Source organism: Myotis nattereri (genome assembly GCF_964212035.1).
Source record: "Myotis nattereri genome assembly, chromosome: 18".
Classification (NCBI taxonomy): domain Eukaryota; kingdom Metazoa; phylum Chordata; class Mammalia; order Chiroptera; family Vespertilionidae; genus Myotis; species Myotis nattereri.
In genome coordinates this window covers 27668185-27695384 of record NC_138093.1, presented here as the reverse complement: position 1 = coordinate 27695384, position 27200 = coordinate 27668185, and the positions used below count along the sequence as shown (strand labels likewise).

At 44.2% G+C, this 27200-nt stretch overlaps 1 protein-coding gene across 1 annotated transcript in view; it reads right to left on the bottom strand.

The window, feature by feature from the left end:
* The window catches only part of PTPN14 (protein tyrosine phosphatase non-receptor type 14), a gene marked incomplete at its 5' end in the record, with an annotated part of 93943 nt that overhangs the window by 54663 nt on the left and 12080 nt on the right, over positions 1 to 27200 (bottom strand). The window contains one exon of the mRNA XM_081112672.1: positions 25679 to 25848. Within this exon, the coding sequence (XP_080968798.1) occupies positions 25679 to 25848 (170 nt within the window). The remainder of the gene's footprint in view (positions 1 to 25678; positions 25849 to 27200) is intronic.

Here is a 27200-nt window from a genome sequence, read left to right as displayed (position 1 = left end):
GACATTACAACTGGAACTGGACGGTTTCTATGAACCAGTCTCCAAAGACCCATCTACCCGGACCATTTCTATCCAATCAAGAAATTAAGTGTCTTTTCTGTGTTCCTTCCTCCCCCTACGATTTTGAAAAGGCAATTTTTAAACTTCAGGTGAAGTCAATAGAGCATTCCGTCCACGTGACAGTGGTATCAAAAGGCTTCCAAGTTCCACTCCCTCGCATCGCCCTCAACGTTTGCAGATGTACTGCTGGGATCTGCAGTCTCTCTTTCTAATTCGCACGTGAGGAATTTAGCTAAGTACTTACACAACCACGGTTTACTTGCAGGTCTGTTAATACTTCTCGGGCTGAGAAATTGCATGTGGTGTCCTGAAAGGTTTGGACTGTGTGAGCACCGAACCCCCAATAATACGGGAAACAGCCCTCCCCCGAGCGAAATATTCCTTCCAAGTCCCGTTCAGTGGAAGTGCCTCACACAGCGAATAGGCAGGAAAATATGAAAGCCTTCAGATCTGATACTGGTCATGCTTCCAGCCAAGGACCCAACATCCTGTGCACCAATCACAGGGCAGTGGAGACAGGAGGGTGGGCGGTGGTGAGTACTGTTCCAAATATTTGCTACAGCTCTCTATGGGCCTTCCCTCTGAGAGGGTCACACCTGCCTACCTCCTTCACTCTGACTAGCTTTGGGGTCCAGGAAATGGGGGTGGGAGTGACACACGCCACTCCCGTGCCCAGCCATCTGGTGGAGCGCACTGGGTTTCCATCTCCATTTCCCCCGCCTGGAGACCTGCAGTGTCCAGACAGGGACCTCCGCTCCGTTAGCTTGAGTCCCGTGGAAAGAAGGCAGTGGGCACAGCACACACAGAGGTGGGCAAGGAACAAGCCTTTGTCTTTGAAAACAACAGAGGTCTGGGCATCATATATTGTTGCAGCATGAGCTGGCCTCCCTTGTTTAATAAAGGGAGGATTTCAAAAAGCCCAACCCTTTTAGAGATAGGAACTGTGTTGAGAAAGAATGACTTGCCCAAGGTAACACAGCCTCCAGAGCGGGGCCAGACAGACCAGAGCATGGAGCTCTTTCTCTGCAGGGCAACTGCCCAGGCGATGAGAGTGGCATCTGAATCCCAGTCATCGCAGGCAAGTCATCGGGGTCACTGAAGGCCAAAAGTAAACATGGAAATATAAACACCACCACCGCCCGGCCGGGGTGGGCTCAGTGGTTGAGCATCCACCCAGGAACCAAGAGGTCGCCGGTTCAATTTCCCAGTGTTTCTATCTCTCTATCCCTCTGTCTTCCTTTCTCTCTAAAAATCAATTTTTAAAAAATATATTAAAAATAAATAAAAGCATCACTTCCTGGTGATTTTTATGATCCAATGCTTCTAAGGAAGGACTTGAATACCCAAACTGCCCTCCCTCCCCCATCAGGTCATCTGAGCCACAGCCTTTGAGGCAAACACTGGCACGAGAAATTGTTCTATAAAAACCCAGTACAGGACATGTTCCATAAGCTGGCCCATGGATTATTCAGATCTGTTTCTTCTCAAGGCAACAGCCTCTGGATTACTTCACTCTCCCCTCTCAGAGGCAGAGGAAGGGAAAAAAGACTGAGCTTTGTATTCTAACTACGTGTTAGCAACTTTATAAGACACACAGAGGACAAAATAAAATATAGAGAGCAGGGTCTCTGATTGGAGGCTCCTATCTAGAAAGAGAGGCTGCTCGGCCAGCGTGGTTCAGTGGTTGAGCGTCCACCTGTGAACCAGGAGGTGGTTCGCTTCCTGGTCAGAGCACGTGCCCGGGTTGCGGGCTTGATCCCCAGTGTGGGGTGTGCAGAAGGCAGCCGATCAATGATTCTCTCTCATCATTGATGTTTCTATCTCTCTCTCCCTCTCCCTTCCTCTCTGAAATCAATATAAATATATTTTAAAAATAAAAGATTAAAAAAAAGGATAAGACTATTTTTATTGACTGATTTTAGAGAGAGAGAAAGGGGGAGAGAGGGAGAGAGAATAAGAGAGAGAGAGAAAAGAGACAGAAACATAAATTTGTTGTTCCACTCATTCATACTTTCCGTGGCTAGTTCTTATATGTACCCTGACTGGGGATCGAACCCGAAACCTTGGCATATCAGCATGATGCTCTAATCTACTGAGCTACCCAGCCAGGGCACTTAAAGGGTCAGACTAAATGCCTGCCCCTCACTAGAAAACTTCCTACAGTCAGCAGTATCAGAAGGCTATTGCTAGATTCCCCAAGGACAGTGCAGTATGTACCCAAACACTCGCATTGCTTTCTGGTTGATATTATATTGGGTGTGTGTGGGGGGGGGGGGGAAGAGGGGATGGGGGGGGTGAAGAATGTACACGCTTCTCTAATATAAAAGACAGAAAAAGAGGGGACTGAGGACACGCTGTCCTAGGATTTGGGGGCACAGGACAGCAACGGAGCATAATTTCAACTTGTAGATGGACAGAGGTACCAACAGGAGAGAAACAGCACATTCCAGCCATTCCAAAGGGTGTTCAGGGCTGTAAATCCAGATAATGGACAGGGCGGCCCACCCTGTTCTCTGGCTGCCAGGAGCAGATAAACAGTACGCAGGCAGGCATGCAACCAGATAAACCCGGCCGCCTTCTTCCCTCCGTCCTCTCTCCTCAAAGCCCCTGAGCAGATTCCCAGTTTGTGATTATTCAGGTATAATAAGGTGGTTGGTAGCTGGCCGTTGCACTATCTACAAGCTTTTATATTTAATGAACGTTCATGTTGACAGGCAATACAAACCGCCTGGTCACGCAAACGACAAGCCAACCCCCCTGCAACTCTGCAAACATTGAACTAACCCAACAGGGGAGAGAAGAAAGCGAAAAGGCTAGAACTGTAACTCGACAAAGATCACCTTAAAAGGGAAGGTTTTGGGTTTTTTTTTTCCCTTCTGGACTTTCTCACACCACCAGCCAATACACGTGCCTGTGGGAAAACGCAAACACGTGCATGCACGCGAACACATCGAGACACGAGTTTTCAACATGCACCGATCAATACCCTATTTTGCCAGAGACACCCAGCTTCTCCCTGAGACTCCTTACGTTTCAGTGAGTCAAAGGATTGCAATTCTTTCCTTAAAAGGATGGTGTTTGTTTAAATGCACATAAACACACGCGGGCCTTGACGACTGCTGGAGAGGGACCTGCGATAGCAAGGTGCTGCGAAAGAGAGAAGCGTGCCCCAGCCTGATCCGGGCTTGCTGCTCCTGAACTCTCGCATTAATTATAACAAATTACAGGGAACCCAAGTGTAGTTTAGAAGTACGATAAACTCCCTAATAACAGCCTATCGTTTAATCAGGGGCTCTCTTAAAAAAGAGAGAGAGAGAGAAATTCATTCCCTACAATATATCAGAAAGGGCTAGGGGATAGATACCCTGAACTCCCCTGCTTCCGCCCCGTCCTGTGGAGTTGGGTGCAGGGTCCCAGCAATCCTGCCGAGAGAATTTGAAAGAACCAACAGGTTTCACCGCTGTGGGCTGTGATCCCCTGAACTAGGAAAACCTGGCATCGGAAGCAGAAATACCTTCGCCTCAAAAGAAAACACTGTCCTAAAGATGATGATGTTAGAATAGAATCTAAGTCTGTTTTGCTCTGTCTTCAAAATCTCCAGTGACTTGGAAAAACAGTCTGGCAGCTCCTCAAAAAGTTAAAAATATGGAGTTACCACATGACCGGGCAATGCCACGCCTAGGTATACACCCACAAGAATTGAGAACACGTGTTCACACAGAAACTTGTACACGAATAGTAACATTGTCCATAATAGAAAAAAGGAGAATCTAGCCAAATGTCCACCAACTTATGAACAAAAGTTGATCTGGACAATAAAATATTATCTAGCCATAAAAAGGAATGAGATATTGATACATGCTACAAGGTGAACTCCCCCTCCCCCCAGCCTGTGGCAACCACCAAGCTACATTCTGCCTGCACAGATTTGCCACAGGCTGGGAGGGGGGGGGGGGAATGATTGCTAACGTTCTGAAAACAGACATGGGTGCTAGTTGCACAAACAACTCTATGAATATACTAAAAACCACCAAACTGTGTACTTCACAATGGTGAATGTTCCATGGATATTACCTCAACAAAACAAACTTCTAATAACCCTCATCAGGAAAAAGTTCAGAGTCCAGATCCAGCACCCCACGGTCTTTACGACTCACTCAAAACTACTTTCTAAATTCTTGCCTCCCCCTACACCACATGCTTGAGTTGTAATAAATATCTGTGCTTCCCAATAGCTACCATGTTCATCCCTGCCTCCTCTGTGTTTCCTCTGCCTCATGCTTGCCCAAACTCCTCCATGTGCAGGGCCACTACTCATCCTTCAAAGCCCAGATGAAATTTATCTCCTTTTGTAACGCTTCCCAAACCCTCTCCACCAGTCAGTCAAAGGACCCCTCTCCCAGGCCCCCCACATGCCAGCAGCATGGTACATGAATATTACCTCAACAAAACACCTAATAACCCCAATTAAGAAAAAGTTCCGTGTCCTGATTCAGCACTCCACCATCACCTCCTCCCAGGCTGGGAACTGGGTCTTAGCATTTAATGTCACCAAATAAACACTCAATAAGCATTTCCAAATAGATGAAATGCTGACAGAAACAGAGGAAGGGAGAGAGATCATCACCTCACAGTAAGATTATTAGATGTTATTTGTACAGTATGAAAGAGTTTCAGAAATGTAACCCATTGCACAACAAGCAAGAAGCTCTTTGTGTTTAGACAAAGGGTTAAAACAAAAAACTCCTTCAAGGACCTAGAACAGCGGTTCTCAACCTGTGGGTGGCGACCCCTTTGGCGGTTGAACGACCCTTTCACAGGAGTCGCCTAAGACCATCCTGCATATCAGATATTTACATTACGATTCATAACAGTAGCAACATTACAGTTATGAAGTAGCAAGAAAACAATTTTATGGCCGAGACCGGTTTGGCTCAGTGGATAGAGCGTCGGCCTGCGGACTGAAAGGTCCCAGGTTCGATTCCGGTCAAGGGCATGTACCTGGGTTGCGGGCACATCCCCAGTGGGGAGTGTGCAGGAGGCAGCTGGTTGATGTTTCTCTCTCATCGATGTTTCTAACTCTCTATCTCTCTCCTTTCCTCTCTGTAAAAAAAAAATCAATAAAATATATAAAAAAACAAAACAAAAAAAAAACAATTTTATGGTTGGGTCACAACATGAGGAACTGTATTTAAAGGGCCAGAAGGTTGAGAACCAACCAATGACCTAGAACAGTGGTCAGCAAACTGCCGCTCACCAGCCACATGCGGCTCTTTGGCCCCTTGAATGTGGCTCTTCCACAAAATACCCACTTCTGCGCATGGGCCACGAAGTTTCAATAGCACTGTACATGCGCGCCCACACGTGGTATTTTGTGGAAGAGCCACACTCAAGGGGCCAAAGAGGCGCATGTGGCTCGCGAGCTGCAGTTTGCCGACCACTGACCTAGAATAACCAGAACAACAACGTTGGAGAAATGATGCTACCCGACTTCAAGACTTACTGTAAAGTTGCAGTCATCAAGACAGTGTGGTGCCGGTGAAAGAATGGACAATGGAACAGAATAGAGAGCCCAGACAGATCCCCATAAATACAGTCAGCTGATCTTTGACAAAGGAACAAAGGTGACTCAATGGAGCAGACAGTCTCTTTATCAAAAGGCGCTAGAACAAATGTGAATCCATATGCAAAATAAATGAATCTGGACCAGACCTTATACCTTTCACCAAAATTAACTCAAAATGGATGACAGACCTAAATGCAAAGTGCAAAACCCTAAACCTACTAGATCAGCAGTCACTAACCTTTCAGTCCTCATGGACCACCAGTGGTCCGTGGACCACCAGTTGGCGACCACTGTACTAGATAACAGGAGAAAATCTACATAAGCCTGGGAATGGAAATGACTTCTTAGATACAACAGTAAAGACACAATCCATGAAAGAAAGAACTGATAGACTGGACTTCATTAAAATTAAAAACTTCCCCTCTGCCAAAGGCAGTATCAAGGGAATTGGAAGACAGCCACAGATGAGGAAAAACTATTTGCAAGAGACACATCTGATAAAGAACTGACCTGAACACACAAAAATCTCTTAAAATGCAATAATAAGAAAACAAAGAACTCAATTTAAAAAGTGGGCCAAAGACCTTAACAGACACTTCATCAGAAGGCAACCAACCAGTGTGTCTTTCTCATATCAATGTTTCTCTCTCCTCCTCCGTACCTCCCACTCTCTCTAAAAATCAAGGGAAAAAATATCCTCAGGTGAGGATAAACAAAAAAACAACAAACAAACAAAAAGAACCCTGCACACAAATGTTTATAGCAGGTTCATTCATAATTGCCCAAAGTTGGAAGCAACCAAATGTCCTTCAAGCCAGTTTCCTACCATCAGAGCAGGACAGCACAAAGAGGAGGCCTTCTTCAGCTCTTACACATGGAATGTGCTAGTCTACCCAACCCTTACACACCTGCTGGACTCAAGAAACAACTTACGATTCTATATTGGCCAGAAAGCAAGTGATGAGCCAGGCCAAGGGGATATCTTCCAGCAGTGAGGACCTGCAGTCTAAGGTAAGTGTTGGAAGGGAATGATCTGTCATTGACTGTGATATTTTTCTGTGCACAGTGGTGGGCTGAGAATCTTTTGTTTTCAGTACATCCTGTCTTTGGACTCTGACACCTCTGTACCCCACGTGAACAACCATCTATCTACATATTTCCCATTTCTATCAGCCCATGCATATCCTGAGGGCAGGGACCACCCCTTTTTGTTCAATAATTCACAGACCTAGTAGAAGACCTTAGCTTTGGTAACTACGCAAAAAGCATTATGATCGTTTACTGACTCAGAGAAACCCAGTGGGTAAAAAGAATGCTTTTTTGGAAGTTAGCCATCCAAGTAGCTGGCATAGAACAATACTGGACTCAGCAGAAAAAAAAAAAGAAAAATCCCCAAATCACATAAACTCCAGGTACTGCACAATAAAATGTCTTTCTCCAGCCACCAAACCGGAATAATTCATTCCATCCTCTGTGTTTCCACTGCATTTTTTTAACTCTAACACGGCATTGATTAGGTATTACTATGTAGATCTATTTTTGCTTCTTTGGCTACTTTAAAAGCTTCTTTTGTTCTGTATTCCCCCCTCAACCTCTAGCACACAGGAGGTGTTCACTGGACGTTTCCATTAGACTATTGTTACGTTTCCATTACATGTTGGCAGCCATCTATGATGTGGGCCTTATTTATGTCCAGCCAGTTAATGGCAGACTGGCTGGAAGCAACTTTAATTTGTTCCTAGGGCACTCTGAAAGAAATAATGAACACACACACACGTGTCCAGCCAAAGCTTGGCACACTTGAATTCTCCACAATTGAAATTTTAATCAATTTCTCTAGATGTTAAAAAACCAAAAGATTCAATAATCCTTAATAATGACAGTGCTTTCCATTTTGGGAGTTGTTTTCCAAGTGTTTTCATGGGTCATAATTCACACCGTTTTATATTTGCAACAACCCTTTAAGACAGTCGCTATGATTTCCCACCTACCCACGAGGAAGCGGAGGCTCAGAGAGGCGAGGTGACTTGCCAAGTCTTCTGATTTTAGTCAAAGGCTCTTTCATGACAACATGTGCCTGTGGAGCAAACTGGCACTGCTGGCAGTTTCTATAAGTCGGGAGCATACATCTCAAAGGAAACATTGGAAGGAAGAAAAGAACTACAGAAGGTTGTAAACACATTCCAACATGAATCCGCTAACCACTTTCTGAATTTTTACTGCTGGAAATGAATACTTTCCTTCTGCAAAATCTTCAAAAGCAGTTGGAGACACAACTGCCAAAGATAAAATCCCAAACCAGCAAACATCTCACGGCCCAAGAATCCAGCGTCTTCCTAGGCTGAGATTTCTGCCAAAATTGTGCTTGACAGTCTCAGGCCTGGAAAATGTCTCTACAATTCCTCCTTTCAAAGCCCTTCAGGGGCTGTGGGATGAAAGGACTCGAGCCTCCTCTTGTTGAGTACAATTTGAAGTAATTTTAGATGTCCTTCCTTCTTTTATAAAGTTGTACTTTTCTAAATGCCCCAGTCTCTGCGAGGCAGTCCTCTACAACCCACAACCCACAATAAACTTTAAGGTAGAAAGCGCAACTTCCTAGAGAGGAAAATGAAGACCCAAAGTGACAAGTGAGTACACACAGGTAGAAATAAGCCCACTGTGTGGGTATGGGGACAAGGAAGACAGAGCTGTCAAGCAGAGAACTGTAATTCCCACATCAGAGAAAATCCCTCATTACCTCCATTTTCTGGAAAAGGCTGCTATACACACATTTTTCCTTTTATTTTATGTTTAAGAATTTAAAAGGATTTCATTAGAATAGGAACACATCACATGCCTTCTTAGGAACCAAGAACTCGGAGGCATAAAACCAAGAGAGGACACCAGTTCCGGACAGTCAGCGATTGTGCCGGGCATAAGGCCATACTCAGAGGCCATGATTCCTCCAGAAAAATCCCCCCTTCAACAAAAAGCTCAGTAGGCTTCTCCTTAAAATGATGACTGCAGAAAATATATGGCCTCCCATATCCTAATACGTTCATGAAATCAGCACAAAATCTATTGGTTAGAAATCATTACAAAACCTGTCAAATTCTATTACTGTGATGATTTCTTAACTTCTTACAAACTAAACCAACTTAGACCCAATGTGCTGGTAAAATATTAGAAATATATTAGTAAATACATTCAATGATTCACCCATCTGTTCAACAGAACTTAATGAGCACCTGCTACCCGCCAGTTGTTCTCAGCACCCGGGATATAGCAATGAACTAAAAATCCCAGGCCCTGTTCTCGTCCAAGGAATTTACCTTCCAGTGGGGATGCCAAGCAATGATTAAGCCAATAAGTAAGTTTACTGAGATAAAATTAGAAAGTTGTATGGAGAGTAGTGAAGTGGGAGGTGGTCAAGCAGGGTCTCTGATAAAGTGAACTCTGAGGGGAGATCTGAAGGAAGTGAGGAGCTGGCCATGTGGGTATTTGGGCAAAGAATGTACTACTTCAGCAGATACAAGGGCCTGAAGGAAAGCATGTGGTGGGGTGGTTGTCAAGGAAGCCAGTGTAGCCTGAAGTTCAGATATTTGTAGGGGACCATTTACTCTTCCCTAATAGACTGGAAAACCCATTCAGGACAGGAGTGACATCTTATCCTCTCTGCATTTTACAACGTGCCTTATACTTAGGAAATACTGTGTTGAATGAAGGCCCAGAAGTGAGTCTTCAAGGCAGAGGGGAGAAAGGAAGAGGGAGATGCTTCAAGAACTGCAAGGAACAGAGGGAGGGCCAAGAAACCCACGTGCCAAGCAACAAAGAATACGACCAGTCAGACAAGTAGGAAGGGTTTGTGGAAGGAAGTAGAAGGCCCTAAGGAGGACAGAGCCTTGCAATGCTGCAAATGCCTCTGCATGTTGGTCTTTGCCTTCTAGGCAATGGGAAGCCATTAAACATTTTTGATAAAAGGACAATGATGAAGCAACAACCCTTAAGAAAGACGCTGAGAGTTGGTACGTACACCCTAATAAACAGATGGATAGGAGAGATACAAGTCATGAGGCCAGATAATAATAGTGCCAGGCACTGTAAAGCATGCCTTTCCATTTACTAACCAGTTTAACCCTCAGAAGATCTTTCTGATCATGAAGAAACTGAGTCTTAGGGAGGATAAATCACTCATCCAAGGGCACGCAGAGAGCAAGTGGTGGAGCTAGAATTCAAACCCAAGTCTGTCTGACCCAAAGCCTACGCTCTCCACCAAGCCACTGTGTTTCAGGCCGGGGGTAAGAGAGCAGAAAGCAGGGGCGGAGTCAGCGGGAATGGATTTGAATGGCAAGTGGTGCTGCCGAGTGTTCAATGTGTGTGGATGCTGCAGCCACACGGTGTAAGTTTCTATCACAGCTCTGTCACTCATAGCGTGATCTTGGGCAAGTTACTCAACGACTCTGTGTGTCTGTTTCCTGTTCTGTAACATCAGGGAAATAATGAGTTTTTCTAAGAGTTGTTGTAAGGACTAAATAGCCTAACGCACAGAAAGAGCTTAGAATTAAGCCCTGCCATAAAATACTCAATACATGTTAGTAATCATCAATATTATTAATGTTAAGAAAGATCAATAATCCCAACTGAGTAAGTGCTTGCTTTTGTGTTTACGGATGTCTCCCCAGGGCCTCAAACGTGAATAATGAATTCAATATACGGAGCAACGAAACCAAGATCAAGTACCTAAGGTGTTTCAGGCTTAAAATCTGCTTTTTATTTTTCTGGGAGTAATAAAACTTTTGGAGCACTGTTGGGTAAAACATACTCAGCAGAACTGAGTACACTCGTCAAAGCCATGTGCAAGAATGTCCACAGGATATATACTAGAATGTCCTTAATAATGTACTAGAAATGGAAACAGCAGCACAGTTCATAACAGTTCCAAAATGGAAGCAATCCAATGACCTTCAACAATAGAATGGGGAAACTAGTAAATTCCTGTGGTGGAATATTATGCAGCAGTGAAGGGGGAGGGGTGAAGTGGTGGCTGGAGTGTGTTAAGTGGAGGATGTGAGTATGGGACACACGCCAGACGCAGACACGTGGTGGTCTGCAAAGACGCAGCTCAAGCTCTGATCAAACTGGTCTCTTTTAGGAGACATTGGAGTTAATGAATTGTGATGCCCTTTACCATTACAAAGTTCTGTGTTTCTTTCTTAAATAAAAACCCAAGAGGAGAATCTTCCCAATGCTCAAATGAGCCTATAGTTAGCTAATCTTTACGAGATTAGCAAACATGACTCTAGAGCAGTGATGGCGAACCTATGACATGTGTCAGAGGTGACACGTGAACTCATCTTTTTGGTTGATTTTTCTCTGTTAAATGGCATTTAAATATATAAAATAAATATCAAAAATATAAGTCTTTGCTTTACTATGGTTGCAAATATCAAAAAATTTCTATATGTGACACGGCACCAGAGTTAAGTTAAGGTTTTTCAAAATGCTGACATGCTGAGCTCAAAAAGTTCGCCATCACTGCTCTAGACAATCAAATACACATATATATTTAATTCTCCACCACCAAAAGCTAGATTGATTCTCTCACTTATTTTAATGCTCTCTAACCCAATTACTTACACATTGGGTCAAGGGTAAAATGTTTCGTGTGTGTGTGTGTGTGTGTGTGTGTGTGTGTTCCTAGGTAAAATGCAAGTATCACAGGATGACTCCCTCATTCAATTCTCTCATTTTCCTACAGATCATCAAAGCTCTAAATGGATTTCTAATTGTACTGTAGTTATAATTATACAATGTTACCAACTAGAAAATAATCATGTTAAATCAGAAAGGAAAAATGCCTACTTTAGGGTACAACAGTTAAATAATTTCAGATGCCCTTTTAAAAATCAACCAGGTGTAAAGAATACAGCCTTCCTATATCTGGTATTTTCCAACTTCCTCTGGATAAACTACTTCCAAGCCAAATTTTTAAAAATAAGAGTGGAATATTTTTTGTGAAAAATTATCAGAGTATTAGCTCTCAGGATAATGCTTTCATACTCATAACAAGAGGGAGCACATTAAATTATGGGCATGTGTGTGCGCATGCATCTCAAACACAAAAGTCTCTCGATCTATAGTAAGAAGGTAGTCAGTCATAGCAGTTTGTTTGGAAAGTTAAGATACCTGCTATCCAGAAATGAACCTTTCTATCTTTCAATTTTTCGCAAATATATTGTGCTTCTGGTTAGTAGTTGGAATCAAGGATTCTATTAAACAGTATAAAAATAATGTTTTTATTTAAGAAAACTGATCATAAAAAGAAATCTTAATGTTTTCACAATTTTAGAATTTTACTTGGCTAAAATTTTATTTTTCTCAATTTACCTTTGTTTCATCTTACCTTTACCTAAACGCAGTAGAAATTGACAAATCAGAGAATGGAAAGAGAATTACTGAAATCCAGTAATTCTCAGTTTTGAAAAATTCTCATGTTATAAAATTAAATCTAAAATTTTAAAGCCTGGGGGACTAACGAGGTCTTGTTTAAGATTTTAGGGTCCTAAAACAGCTGTTACGACTTTTTTTAAAAAGATGCACATGATGCTAAATTCTTATACAATAAACATATACCCTTATGTTTATATATGCATGTAAACATACATTATATTATGCATAACCTGTTATGCATTATTAAAGTTTCACTGAAAGGCTTAAATGTTATATTCTGAAATAGAGGAAACACAACCTGACCAATATCTTTGCAGAAACTTGGGTTAGTCCATTTAGTTTATCCCATCACCACTACTCCCATTGGATATCTATTTTACTTACTTTGCAATTCTATAATTCCTTCCCAGTTCCTCGAAATCCACCCTGAGAGTCTCTAACATCTATTTCCTAACATCAAACACCAGCTGCAGCTGAAGGAACATCAGGATACAGTTGCATTCCACCGAACCAAAGGTAAGCGTACAAATCACGTAGGACTGATTAAAGCCAGATTTGATTCTGGAAGTCAGTACCAGAAACTGCATTTTGAAAGAGTGCCACGGGCAATTCTGATACAGGCAGAATAAAGACCACACCTAAAGAATCAAAGGGCCCCCAGCATCTCAGTCGTTTTTTCTTTCACAATCCTCGCTTACCAAGAGTCCATCATCTCCTTAGATAATCTTTCCCTGGAATCTGTTTGCCTTCCTCAGAAGGCATCCTCTTCAAGTTACAAGTTCTGCAAGATTAGCATCAGGTCAGCCTGGCCGCTCCTGCTGCAGCTCACCTGGCCTCCAGACCCGGAACAGCTGCTCTGACCATCTGGGAAGCTGGTGGCCAGGCCTGCCTTATCCAGTTTCCTCGCTCTCACCTGATAACCTCAGCAGTAAGCAGACCGGCCTGGGTCCTCGGGTCTGGATCTGCCCCCTTGTATGGGACTGGGATGAGGGCAGGGCACCTCCTTAGGGAATACAAGGTTATGATTACCATAATTTTGGCAACTAAATTTTTTTGGCTTTAGTTAGTTTTGCAATTCCATCTTTGGGACGTGCCTGAGAGAGTAAGGGACAAATCTGAAGTCATCTTCAACATCATCAAGTCCTTTGTCTTTTGAGGGTGATTTTGATTTCTGAGGAAGGCAAACACCAAATCTGTACTCAACAGAGTTCCTCCTGAAATAGGGTTTACAGTGATTTGGGCTCTGCTAATCACCAATGATGCACTAAGCCCCTTGGTGGCACTGTAATGTCTCCACTTAGCTAGACCAAACTATTTCCCAGAATGCTCTTCCAGGGGACGTTTTCAGTTAGTGACAACCAGGAGTGATTCTTCTACCAGGTGACTCCCACCTACCTGCACAGCTTCCTAAGGAATGCAGCAATTTCCCCAATACCTTCTGATAGGTCTTTTGTATTTAAAAAACAAACACTATTTGATCACCTACTATGATAGGTGCTTTCCGAATTAATCCTCATTAGTAGCCATGCTGGTATTTTCTCCTGATTGACTATCACACAAATGATGAGTTTGGGGAGTCTACAGAGCCTGACCAAGAAACAAATACTAAGACACAGGTCTTCTCACTTCAGGGCTGTGCTCCTACCATAGCAGAGTCTTGGTTTTGAACTACATTTTATTCCTAGCTATTATTTTCCTTGACAATTAGGCTGAATACCAGTTCTTTGCTGACTCCATCGATCATTTACAATAGACAACACAGTCCGGCCAATACTACATAACTCCAATTCAAATGTTTCCATCAGTACCCATCTTTTCACAGTTGGTCATTGATTTCAAGGATCCAAACCACTGATCTTTCCGAGTTTCCCTCAGACACCTATGGGCTTCTCTCTTTAGTTAGCATCGTAAACATCTTCTACATTCTTCCAAACATATGTCCTGGCCAAAAAACATGTTTCCAACATTGTATCATCTCCATGATTTTCTATTAAAGCATGAAGTGTCTGACTTGCCTTTTAGCTAAACTTGACATGAAATTTGCTGAACTGGACTCTGAAAAGCGTTGACACACGTTTATCCTGGTGAAACCTCTACTCACTCTCCCCCAGCTGCGGGCACAAGAGTGACAGGCTGACCTTGAGAGAGAGAGTGCGGCTAGAACCTGTTGCAACACGTCTCCTCTATGACTCCTCCTCCTCTACTCTCACGAACAACACCATTATTCCATAGTCACACCTGGTAACTTGACACTTGCTGACACCTTCCTACTGTGTATTTCCAATGTCTCCATTTCCCACCCTTCTAAAGGGCTTAGTGTCATCTGAAAGCTTGGCAGTTCACTCTGTGCCCAGGGCTGCAGATCACTGATAAAAACGTTAAAGAAAACCCATCTTCGTTCCAATCTCCACATAATGCTCGCTATTTAAAGACTGTTCAAAGAAGCGCCTGTTTCCCCCTACCCTTTGTTCCTTCTGTCTAAACTACTTCCTTCCCTTTGACAAAACTCATCTCTTCCAATTCCACAGCCTGTCTCTTTGGTGTTGCAGGGGAAGGGTGGGGAGGGTGGGCACAGGCTTTTGGGAAGTTTCAATAAATCGTATCTATGGGTTTTCCCATGTCACAGGCTTGGTTCATGTAAAACCAACCATTCTAGTCCCATCCAATGTCCCTTTATCTCCCTGGTTCTCCGTCTCTTCATCTATAAAATAAAGCAACTAGCCCTAGGTGGTTCAGCTCAATGGATAGAGTGTCGGCCTGCGAAATGAAAGGTCCCAGGTTGGTTCCGGTCAGGGGCACATGCCTGGGCTGTGGGCTCAGTCCCCAGTGGGGGACTTGTAGGAGGCAGCCGATCCATGATTCTCTCTCATCATGGATGTTTCTATCTCTTGCTCCCTCTTCCTTCCTCTCTGAAATCAATAAAAATATTTTTTTAAAAAGCAACTGGCCTTTGTAATCTGTGGTGTTCCACGTCCATATAGTAAAACTGAAAATAAACCTTAATCTGTCTTGATAGACAGCAAACTGTACTTTCTCAAATAGGCTGTGTTGTTGAAGATGGTGATTTTTTGTTTGTTTGTTTTTTGGGTTGTTGTTTTGTGTGTGTTTTCCCCCACAGGACATATGGTACCTCTCTGGTGGATGGAACTTTTCATAGGTAATCAGAGGTGATGCAGATATTAACATAAAATCAAGAGGAAATCTGAAAACCTGGAGCCACATCTCTGCCACATAAAGTACAGGGATGAGTCATTGGGCACTCTGCAGTGATTTCACATAGAAGCAAAGTTTTCAAATGGACTAAGGGAAATGACACATCCAGTTGTACCATCTACAGTCTTTGTGGGCGGCTGTGTGAAGCCAGCTGGACTCTGAGGGCATCAATCTCATGGAGCCAGTGAGGGATGGGTTGATCCAGGGCTGAGAAACACTTCGAATTATGTGTGCAGGTGTCCGAGGTCACCACCTAAATGGCCGCAGGGCCATGCAGTCTCAGGGAGGAGTAAATACTGCTGACTGCATCACTGTAGGGCGTTGGGGACGTGGGGCAAACTAGTCAGTATATGCCTTTCTATGAAGCATCCAAATTCAAGTCTTTGAAAATGGTCCGGGGGAAACAAAGCCACCTACAGACCAGAATCAGCCCACATGGGCCCGGTTTATAATCTGGCTTTACAGGTACTCTAGTCCTCTGAAAGCCTCTGCACTTCAACAGAATGTAAACTTGCTAGAGGGGCACAGGGGGATGTTTTCCCTGGCAACGTAACATAAAAGATTCCATTTATTTAACAGACGAAACCTCTACTTGTGAGTAACTTTTTTTAAAAAACAATCCTTTTTTTAAACTATTTTTACTGACTTCAGAGAGAAAAGGAAAGGGAGAGAGATACAAACATCAATGGTGAGAAAGAATCATTGATTGATTGGCTGCCTCCTGCACACCCGCTTCTAGGGATCAAGCCCAAAACCTGGGCATGTGCCCTGACCTAGAATTGAACCACGACTTCCTGTTTCATGGGCCTATAGTCAACCACTAAGCCACACCAGTTGGGCAAAAACAATCCTTTTTTAAGAGAATAAAAACAGTGCCCACCCTGTTTCCCTAGGGTCCCAGCGAGGACTGAACATCACTGAGGACGCGTAGGGCAGCAGCTACACAGAAATGCCGGTCGCTACCATCATTCCTATTACTACACTGCGCCCGGTGACGGAATGTAGTTCTTCCACAGAACCACCAAGAATCATAATACCCTCAGGCTGGGGAGCGTTAGGTCTCGTATTGGTCAGACAACAGCCACACCAGAACGCACAGAAAAAGGATCCAGTGCATTCCAGCTCCTGCTGCCAGTCCAGCACCGTGGACCAATTTAATGTGGGAATACGCAGCACATCTGTCCATCTCCTCCTCCGTCCCCACCCACTTCACTCCAATTCAAGGCCCCAGCACTGAGATTCCAGGAATAACGGGGGAGCAAAGAATTCTACATCTACTCCCTGTGCCTCCCCTCCCCGCAAGGTGTGGTGGGTTTTTTTTAATCCATTATTGAAATTAACACGCCATTCCCAATCCCACCCATTATAATGATACCCCTCCAAATTCTAAGAATCCCTTATAAGGAAGTGGGTGTCTTTTAAAAAATCAGAAAGCACAGCTGGCGTGCTTCGACATGACAAAACAGCTCCTGTTTGTTTTCCCCTCTCCCCATCCCTCGGCTGAAGGTAAACACGGCTGTGTGGGATCACCATGTTCTACTCAGCTTTTGCATACATAGAATAATCTACATTTTTAATCCATGCTCTACTACAAATCTTTATCATTCCATGGGTCGAATGTTGAATCATTTGGAATTAATGAACGAGTGAATGAACAAATGAATGTATCTTTGTAAATCAAGGAATACATGTGGATAAAATTAATACCCTGGCTTAAGGAATTGTTATTTTCAGAATGGCTCAACAGCAATACATGATTTTTGTCTGCTTTTGAGCAGCTCAGAATAGATCATCAAATACTAGTAAACACACACTAACCATCTGGTTAGAAATGAGATCATTTTAACACTTTAAAGGCAAAGGTGTTTTCGGAAGTACTACTTAACCTAATTTTTTTAAAAAAAAACGTTGCTTTACTTATTAAAACAGAAGTATATTTTGCTTTATAAAGGGTGAAAATCAAATGTCAGATGCATGGAAAACCCAAACATTCCGTGAAAGCGCCCTTTGAAACATAAATGATGCCCCTGATGCATGATTCCCTTGTGAAATTCTGATTTTGCCCTTCATTGACAGGACACCTGAAGAATAATGTCAACTGGTAGTAAGTACTACAGGATGCTGATTTATTTCACTCTTTGTTTTCTCTCCCCTAAAGGGAATGAATACCAAAGCAACACCCAGGTTAGGTTTAAAGGTTAACTTCCTTTTATTGGTCTGGACCTCACTGCTCTAGTGCAGTGGGTTGCCTATACAACTCCCTACTTCCCTGCATATTTTGCAAACTGTAGCTTTTTCCTGGGGGGTGGGGGTAGGGGCAGGAGGGAGAAAAGCAGCAGCTCCATGCATCTGGAAGACCTGCACCATGAAGCAGGCCTGGCACTCAGGCGTGCTCTTGGCTTAATTAAGACAGGTATACACTCTGGGCGGTCCTCTTCTTCACAGTAAGACGTGGGGAAATCCTAGTGGAGGACTGAGAAAGCGAGTCAATCGGCTTCCCTACAGGAAGTTACACTGATCTTGTGACAGCTCCCCAGACTCCGTAGGATGTTCCAGTGAGTCAGGTCCAGGAGCGGAAATGGTTACTAGGGCCACGTATCTACTTCCACATTTGCATAGGTAGGGAAAATTTCCCTTTTGTTCCCCTGCAGGCTTTTCGTGTTTACTTTGTCTCTTTGATCGCACCCATCAGATCCACCCAGCTGAAAGCAACTCACAAGGCAACAACAACACAAGCAGAGATGCTTGGAGAGTCCAGTGAAAAATGAAAATGTAGGGTCTGTTGTGCAAAAATTATTAAGAATTTCAAGAGGGCCACAGCAGACCATTCAGCCGGACGCAGGGCACTCCATGCAACCAACTGCCCGGGTCTCGGCCCACCCAGCTGGCCCAGGTCCTGGAAGACGCTTGCCGGGCTCCCTGGGTTCCAATAACCTTTAAGGACAAACTCAAATGAGTCTCCAATACATCAAACACTCAGACACAAAATCAAAGCTGCCTGGAGAGCCAGCCCTTGGGGGGAGCAGGGAGAGCGCTGAGGTCTGCTCATTCTTCCCCTCCTGCTGACTAGCAAAACGCCCACCTTGCTTAATACAGGTTGAAATCAAAAGCCACGTGGATGGCGGCTACCATTTCCACCGACTAACCTCCTTGTGGGCAAGCCATTCTTCTTGCCTCCAAGATTGCTCTGCGGCTCACAGGCAGCCATTTTCCTCTGTCATCTCATCATACATTGCACGAACCACGCAGAATCATGTTGGAGATTAAGTCCTCGTATCAACAGCGTCTTAAAATATCTCCGCTATCCGGCAGGAACAACCGCGTCCTCAGTCACCAGCGGAGAGAGAACAAGCTCCCATTCACCAGATGGAGCTGCTGGGGAGGAGGATCTGCGATTCCCAGCAGATTCTATCCTCCCTGGGAACTCCGGCCGCCTGGGATGGGGCTGGGAAGGGAGTCCCTAGTTCCCAGCCCACGGGGACACTTTAAATAGCCATGAAGATGGCATTTCAAAATAATAACAGAACTCAAAGAACAGGAGGAACAGAATAAATGGTGTTGTAAAAGGAAATGGGGACATTACCATAATTAGAGCTTCTAAAAGGGACAGTAAACACTGGTTGGACGCTGACTTATTTCCAACGGCATTCAAGGCAGACGGCGAGAGCTGAAGTGGGGACAGCACCAGTATTCGCAAGAAAGGAAAGGTGAAGAAAGCCGTTGTGTGGGCTTTGGACTACATCCTAAAACCTATTATTAAAAATATGTATATATTCAAAACACCCTTTGGCCTTTATGAGGATGCTAGGCTTCACCTCTTCTGGCTTGACCATCAGTATGCCATTGGGCCCTGGCTGGGTGGTTCAGTTGGTTGGAGCATCGATCCACGCACCAAAACTTTACAGGTTGGATCCCAGGTCAGGGCGCATACAGGAGGCAACAGATGGATGTTTCTCTCTCCCCCCCACCCCCCTTCCTCTCTCTCTAGAAATCAATAAAGCATATCCTTGAGTGAGGATTAAAATATATATATATATTTGACCCAAAAATGTAATTGGAAGAATAGGGGCCCCCATCATAGTCTTAAAATGTAAGAACCTAACTCCTTTGCCATTCACCATCACAAAAAGATGCACACACCCTCTTAATGGTGCAGTTTTCAATGTGGAAAGACACCTTTCCAGTGAGTTCTTCCCAAACAGGAACGACATTTAACAGTGAAGAATGTCCCCATACAGAGATTAAGCATTTTTTTTAAATCTTCCCGGGAATGAGTGGGAGGCAGCCTGACCTAGCAGACTAGCACAGACTTGGGAGATGCACAGAAAACACGGGGGCAGCACCCACTAGATCAGTGGTTCTCAACCTTCTGGCCCTTTAAATACAGTTCCTCATGTTGTGACCCAGCCATAAAATTATTTTCATTGCTACTTCATAACTGTCATGTTGCTACTATTATGAATCGTAATGTAAATATCTGATATGCAGGATGGTCTTAGGCGACCCCTGTGAAAGGGTCGTTCGACCGCCAAAGGGGTCGCGACCCACAGGTTGAGAACCGCTGCACTAGATGGAGGGAGCCTGGGACAGGTCCTGCAGACCAGGGCTTTTGGCCAGATGCACGAGAGGGCGCTGGGACTGTCCTTGGCGAGTGGAGTGGCTGTGCAGGGTACAGCCACGGTTCTGCTGCTTTGCTTCTATACAGAGCTCCCCACAAGGAGGGCAGGCAGCCCCCCCTGAACTCCAGGCTGCAAGCCCGTCCTGGAAAAAGGAAAGGTTATCTGCCCTCACTGGGACCATGAAAAGCTCCTTTGCACTAGGCAAACATACCATTCCACAGTGAGCAATGCAAAGACAAACATGTTCTGGTACAAGAAAAATGTCCCAGGATTAGATGTTTTTTTTCAAACCACGCACACATGGGGTCAGCAGCTTAAAATTCTGAAGCCTAGATTCCCTCTTCAAAAATTACTTTTTCGTTGAGAAGTTTTCCCTTTCATATTGGAGAAAAAAAAAAAAAACCTCAAGAGGGACTTCCTCAACTGGAGAAAGACTTGGAGAAAGCCCAGAGCTAAACTCAAAGCAGTGATCTTGGCCAGGAGTTCCCTGGCTTCCCTTTGCTATTATTAAGTATCCTTCTGTTTGACTAAGAATTTCTCCACCTCTCACAAGCCATCTTTTTTCCTTCTGTGTCCAGAAAAAGCTGAAAACCATGTGTTTATAATGAGCCTGTTGCTATGCAAATGATTAAAACACATTACAAAAATCTTTCCTTTGAGTCAGGGGAAGATGAACTGCGAGTGAGAGTCCCTGTGCTCAACAGAAAAGCTGGCAAAAAGAATATGAGACGCTAAGCGAAATGGGGGAAAAAATAAAAAATAAATAAACCTATGATGGCCCCATCCCTTGAGTCATTTTAACCAAAGGTTTAGGGAAAACGAACGTTTTTACAGCCCCAAGGTAATGTGTCTTACAGTTCGGAGTGGGGTTAACAAACTTTCTTCTTAATCTCCTGGATTCCTATGGCTTCATGACTCACCCTCCATCTGTCTACGAGGGTGTCCTTTCCACCAGTTTCTTCACACTTCTGTGAGAATATCAAGAGATTTCTTTTTCCTTGGATGTGTACTCCTATGTGTATTCTCCTTTTAATATCTTTTGTCTTCTCCTTCAATTATCACCTAAAACTAGGGCCTGAGTGGTTCATTTCTCGCCCAACTCAATCATAGTATCTTGGCCAATTTCCCTCACTTATGAAGAGATTTGCTCTTCAAAGGTTATATCCAGGAGATGAGACACAGTATGTCAAAATTAATGTCAAAAAACAGAGCTTCTTAATTTTTTAATTTAAAAAAATATCTGCACTTGATCATTTCAATTAAGTCCACTGCTTTCTTAAACAGTTTGCAGCCAACAACATGTGCAAATTTTTGTTGTGTTGTTTTGTATAGTCCATTTTTTGTTGTTGTTTTTAATCCTCACCTGAGGATATTTTTCCCATTGATTTTTAGAGAGTGGAAGGGAAGGAGGAAGGAGGGAGGGAGGGAGGGATGGGGAGAGAGGAAGAGAGAGAGAGAGAGAGAGAGAGAGAGAGAGAGAGAGAGAGAGAGAGAGAGAGGAGAGATACATCAATTGGTTGTGTGTCTGCATATATCCCAACCAGGACCAGGGATCGAGCCTGCAACCCAGGTATGTGCCTTCGACCAGGAATCAAACCCATGAGCCTTAGGTGCTCGGGCCGACATTCCAACCACTGAACCACACAGGTCAGGGCTGTATAGTCTACTAACCTGCAAGCTTTCAAGGGTGGGATTATCTGGGGATAAGAAATGAAATACATGCCTTTTAATTATAACTTCCTTTCACCCCTATGTGTCTTAATATGCATGGGTCAACTCACATCAAACTAACAAACAGTTTACTTCTACTAATAAACTCTCTTCAGAGAGGAGAAGTGCTGGTCCTGACGAATTCCATAGAACCTGCTTCCCTCTCAAAGAGAGGGAGCCAGGCCACTGCAAACATGTGTTGGGTGAAAACAAGTTTGGTTGGCTCCAGACAAAGGCTTATTTTTTAAGCACAGATGGTTGAAGGGTTGCCTCCTCCAACGGGTTTGCCCACAGTGAAAGACAGATTTCTACTTCTAATCTATGCAAATATCTTTCTCTGTGGGCATCACAAAGACGAACTGTTTGGTGGCAGACACGGCCACTCCCAGGTGCTCGCAGATGCCAAAGCCCATCTCCCACCTGAGCCGCCTGGAAACTGGGGTAAGAGCGGACGGCTGCAGAGTTAGTCACCACCCTCCTCCTCCCGTGAGGATTCCTCGGGAACCCCGCCCCACCACTGCTCCTCCAGGCTGCTCTGCCTCAGGAGCTTCAACATTCAGATGGGACCCCAGATGCTTCTAAAACCTCCTGAAACTGCTCAGATTTCCGCTGCCCCCCCCACCCCCACCCCACAAAGGCTCCTAATGACTCTGAGTAACATTCTTCACCTTGAATTCAGCTCATCTATTGGCCTCTAACACCAAACCCAGAAACCCTGAGCATTTAAAGATGCGATTCTGTCCAAACCATATCTTCTTTATACTCTAGTGAGTCTCTGTGCCTTCCACCCACGGTAGGTCTCACTGAATCACACCTGAGTCACTGTCGGTGGCCCTCAACCTTCCCACGTGTATGTTAGTCCCTTCTGCGTTCCTTTCTCCCTCTATAAATTTTTCCTTTCTGTACTTACAATCTTTCTTTCTTATTTCTCCATCTCCCCAGGTTAAGTCTTTGATTTGCTCTGACACCCCTTGAAGCATTCCAGTTCTAAGGCACCTGGGGGCAACACAAATTCCTGAAATACTCATTCATTCTCTCTCTCTCTCTCTCTCTCTCTCTCTCTCTCTCTCTCTCTCTCTCTCTCTCACACACACACACACACACACACACACACACACACACACGCACACAACCTCCTCATGCTAGCCCAGCTCCTAACTTTAAGCATCCTCCACCATCAAAGGTTATATCAGAAATCTACATAGTTTAGTTCTAATGTTTGAGCCTAAAAGTGTCCTCAAAGTGTTGCATTATTTCCTCTGTTAGTTTTTCTGAGCAAATGACAGTAATAGAGTTGGCTCCAGAATCTTGTGTTGGAAAACACTGTCCCTCCTTAGCGAATTTCATCTTAAACAGACCAAGCTAACTGAGCAAAAAGGAATTCTAAAGGAAAAGGAAAAACGTGCCCCCTCATCCCCAGCCTCAATAACCAGCACCACCAACAACTCTTACTCTTTACCTCAAATTTGAGATCTAAACACTTTTTGCTGTGTTTTCAGCTTAGGAATGCACACATATTGACAGCCAAATAATGCAGCGTTAATTTTACTTACCTGGAAAATCTAAAACTATAAAGAACTTTAGAGGTTAATTGATGTATCGATTCCCAAGTATGAACGAACACCAGAACCACCTGAGGAATATTATTTTAAACAATACATCCTCCTGATCCCCAGCCTTAGACACTCCAATGCAGACTTCTGGTACAGCCCTAGAATCCATATGTATAATAAACACTCTGGGTAATTAGGATATAGCAGGTCCTGGTCTGTTTAAGCAACTGGTCTATTCCAACATCCTACCTCATATGACAGTCTCCTCCAGGGACACCACATCACTATCTGCTCTGTGCCAGCAATTCCAGACACCAGGGACCTTGCCCTTCTATATGTCTGCTTGCTCCACGTTTTTATGGACTTAGCTATTAGAAACCATGTTCTTATGTTGAGCCAAGTAACCAAACTCTTTCAATTCCTTGAACTTCACTCACTCTCAGCCCTAATTTTGTGTCCCAGAGTGGACACAGAATTCCTTCCCTAGAAGTCTTCATATATCCCAGGGCAGCCACCACAACCTCACAAGTCTTCATTTTTCCAAACAAACTGATTTCTTTACCTTCATAAAGCACAATGCCCGAGTCCCTCGCCATTTCAACTGCTCTTCTGCAACAACAGACCTTATAGAATAAGTCTGTCTAAAGTAGCAGCACTTCTTTTTTTTCTCACGGATGCCTTTTTTCCATAGGCATTAATTTATCGCCCGTGTTTCAGTCTTGTTACTCATTGCCTTGCAGTTAATGATCCGAGAGCCACGACCGGCAAGTACTTATTAACCCAATGCTATGTTCCTAACTGTGTAAGTACTCAGCAAGGATTCATAAGCCAGCAGGTACCGTCCACATTTGAGGTGTAAATCATCTTGTACAGAAAGGGTTTAGCCCTAGCCGGTTTGGCTCAGTGGATAGAGTGTTGGCCTGTGGACTGAAGGGTCCCAGGTTCGATTCTGATCAAGGGCACATGCCCAGGTTGTGGGCTCAATCCCCAGTAGGGAGCGTGCATGAGGCAGCTGATCAATGATGCTCTCTTATCATTGATGTTTCTATCTTTCTCTCTGAAATGAATAAAAACATATTTTTAATAAAAACAGAAAGGGCTTAGAAAAGTGAAATACCTTGAAAATAATGGATGGCAGTATACAACCAAGTGCTTCAAACGAATGGCACCTAAAGAGCGAACACAGGTTTCCTGGGTCAGACTGTGAGCTATCTCATGCCCTCTGTTTACAGAAACACCACCTACTTAACAACAGTTTTTATTAAAAAAAAAAAGATAGAAGCCATTACCTCAAAATGTATATATAAAAATGTCAAGTACATCCTATTTCAGAAAGTTCAAATCTAAGAAGCCACACATGCACTCATCGAGTCGAATACCGCTTGTTCCTCTGTCTCGGCATGTCACTGGCACTGCTGCCACGCACTCAGAATGCCAGGATCCGGGGAAAAGGCAAAAATCAGAGAGTTCAAGCAATGCCTTTTATTGCTGCAAATAACCATTTGACGAGCTAACCCCCCAACAAGGACATTTTAATGGAAAACTCTTACCAATAAGTGAACTATACCACCACCGACAAAAATGCATTTGCATCATTCATAGAATCGCAGACTATCCGAACTTGAGGAACTTATCCAAATCCCTCTCTTGAAAGATGAGGGGAAATATCACTACAAAGACGGCAGGTGATTCTCTCCAAGGTTAACACATTGTTTGCAGGTAGTTTTTATCGCGCTAACAGGTGGCGCGGGCCATTTTTGCTAATTTTTTGCGCAAATGGCAACGTTCAGTAAAATTACGATAACTTTAGTTTACGTATTTATACGTTACCCGCATTCTACCGCTAGTCTATAAAAAACGTATTAATACGTGTCCCGTGCTCTACTACACTGGTAGAACGTATAAATACGTAAAATGTGTAAACACGTTTCCCGCATACAATGTGTTAAGCAGCCACTGAGCAGGAGGAAGGGACCAATCCCCGGGTGGGTCTCCCCTCATTCACCCTCAGACAATCCAAACTCTTGCCCCCTCAACATTTTCCTCAACTCGACTCCCATCTCCCGTGACCTTCCCAATCCTCAAATCCAAAGTCTGAAGGTACATTTTGTTTGGGGACATTTTGAGGGAAGGAGTTGACTACCCAGTAAACAGGAGGTTCATTTTTTTTTATTCGATTCTAGCATATTTTCCCCACAGCCTCCAAGGAATACTGCCGTGCTGCTAGACGCAAGCTTCTACCTGATTCAGGATCACTGCTGTCTTACGAGCATTGTAGGGAACAGTTGAGTCGGAGTTAGCGACATGAATTCAAACAAATGTTCTCAAGCTGAAAAGCAACTGGAAAAGAATCCCCATCTACTGCCCACTAAACACACGCACTCGTATACACACACACACGCATGCACACACACACACACACACACACGCACGCACGCACCCTAGATCAACCACCAGCTCATGTCCTTCATCAGAAGCCTCGCCGCTCAGCCACGCCCTGACACGGAATCCGGGGAAAATGCACCTACCTCGTGGCCTCCTGCTGAAGCCATGACACATTTGGCACGTAGAACATGACTCCGAAGAAAAGCAGAGGCTCATTAGCGAATTTGTCCAGATGTTTCTTCAGCGGTTTCTCCAGCTCCACCCATCGTGCCTGCTGGCTCTTGCTGAGAAACCAGAGGCCAAAGTAGTGCGTCTAGATAAAAGGGCAAAACAACATCAGTTCCTGCTCGCAAGGGCCTTCCCAAGACCACACAGGAAACGAGGCTCCCAGCCGCCCGGCCCCCTCAGTTCCCCGGCCCATACACAAGCATTTAGCTGTCACTTTCTTGACGTTGGGACGACTTAAAAAGAAACCACATGTACACATGTATTGTGATCGACACTGAGTCCCCAGAGGCAGTATCCACACCCATGGCTGCTGTTTGTCTATGCGGGTGCCGATGCACCCATGTCAGGGAGAGGGGGTGGTGCAGGGTGGGGACCTCGCCGACGCTTTCCTTAGATCTCAAGGCTGACTTTTCCCGTGGCTCCTGGTGCCTCGTGCTCTCACACGGAACAGGCCAGCCAAGGCAAGCACAGTCCTTGCACCTGCTGCAAAGGAACCGATTACTCAACTCCTAGGACAGTGGTTCTCAACCTTCCTAATGCCGCGACCCTTTAATACAGTGCCTCATGTTGTGACCCAACCATAAAATTATTTTCGTGGCTACTTCATAACTGTAATGTTGCTACTGTTATGAATCGTCATGTAAATATCTGATATGCAGGATGTATTTTCATTGTTACGAATTGAACATAATGAAAGCATAGTGATTCATCACAAAAACACTATGTAATTACATATGTGTTTTCCGATGGTCTTAGGCAACCCCTGTGAAAGGGGTCGCAACACACAGGTTGGCGACCCACAGGTTGAGAACCGCTGTCCTAGGACAAAGCCTTCTGCCCACGGCCAGCGTCCACAGTGTGGAATATTTCCATTCAGTCCCAGATTTTAACTGAAAATGGATTCTCTCCTTTGGAGCTTTAATGGAGTCCTTTAAACCACACTGCCTCGACCACTTCATTTTACATGAATCCCTCCTCCACATCAAGCTTTCAGAGTGGTGGGGTCTCCTCTTCGCAGCTGCCATGGAGCCCCCGGTGGCTGTTCTTGGCCGATTATGGTGGGATTTGATAGATGAAAGTGAGATTTCTCACCCTTGGACAGGAAGCCTCACCCAGTTTAGTTTTGAACGATGGGCTCAATGATGAAAACGGGTGCTTTCAGGCATCCGATCATGTCTTCATATGAATTGATGCTCAGATTTCAGGATTAGCACAACAATCGCCAAAAAAACAGATCACTCACTGCTTTGGAAGCATTCTTTTCTATTTCAATTACAGCCTCGAATGCTGTACAGCACACCTGGAAACCTACCTTCAAAAGAATGTTTTCGGGACGATGTTTAATTTCCAAAGGCATTCCTGTGCAGATGTTCCCCGCCAGCTGGCCGCCCCTCCTCCATACTGTGGCTCACCCCTGCCACAGTGCTACCCAGATCT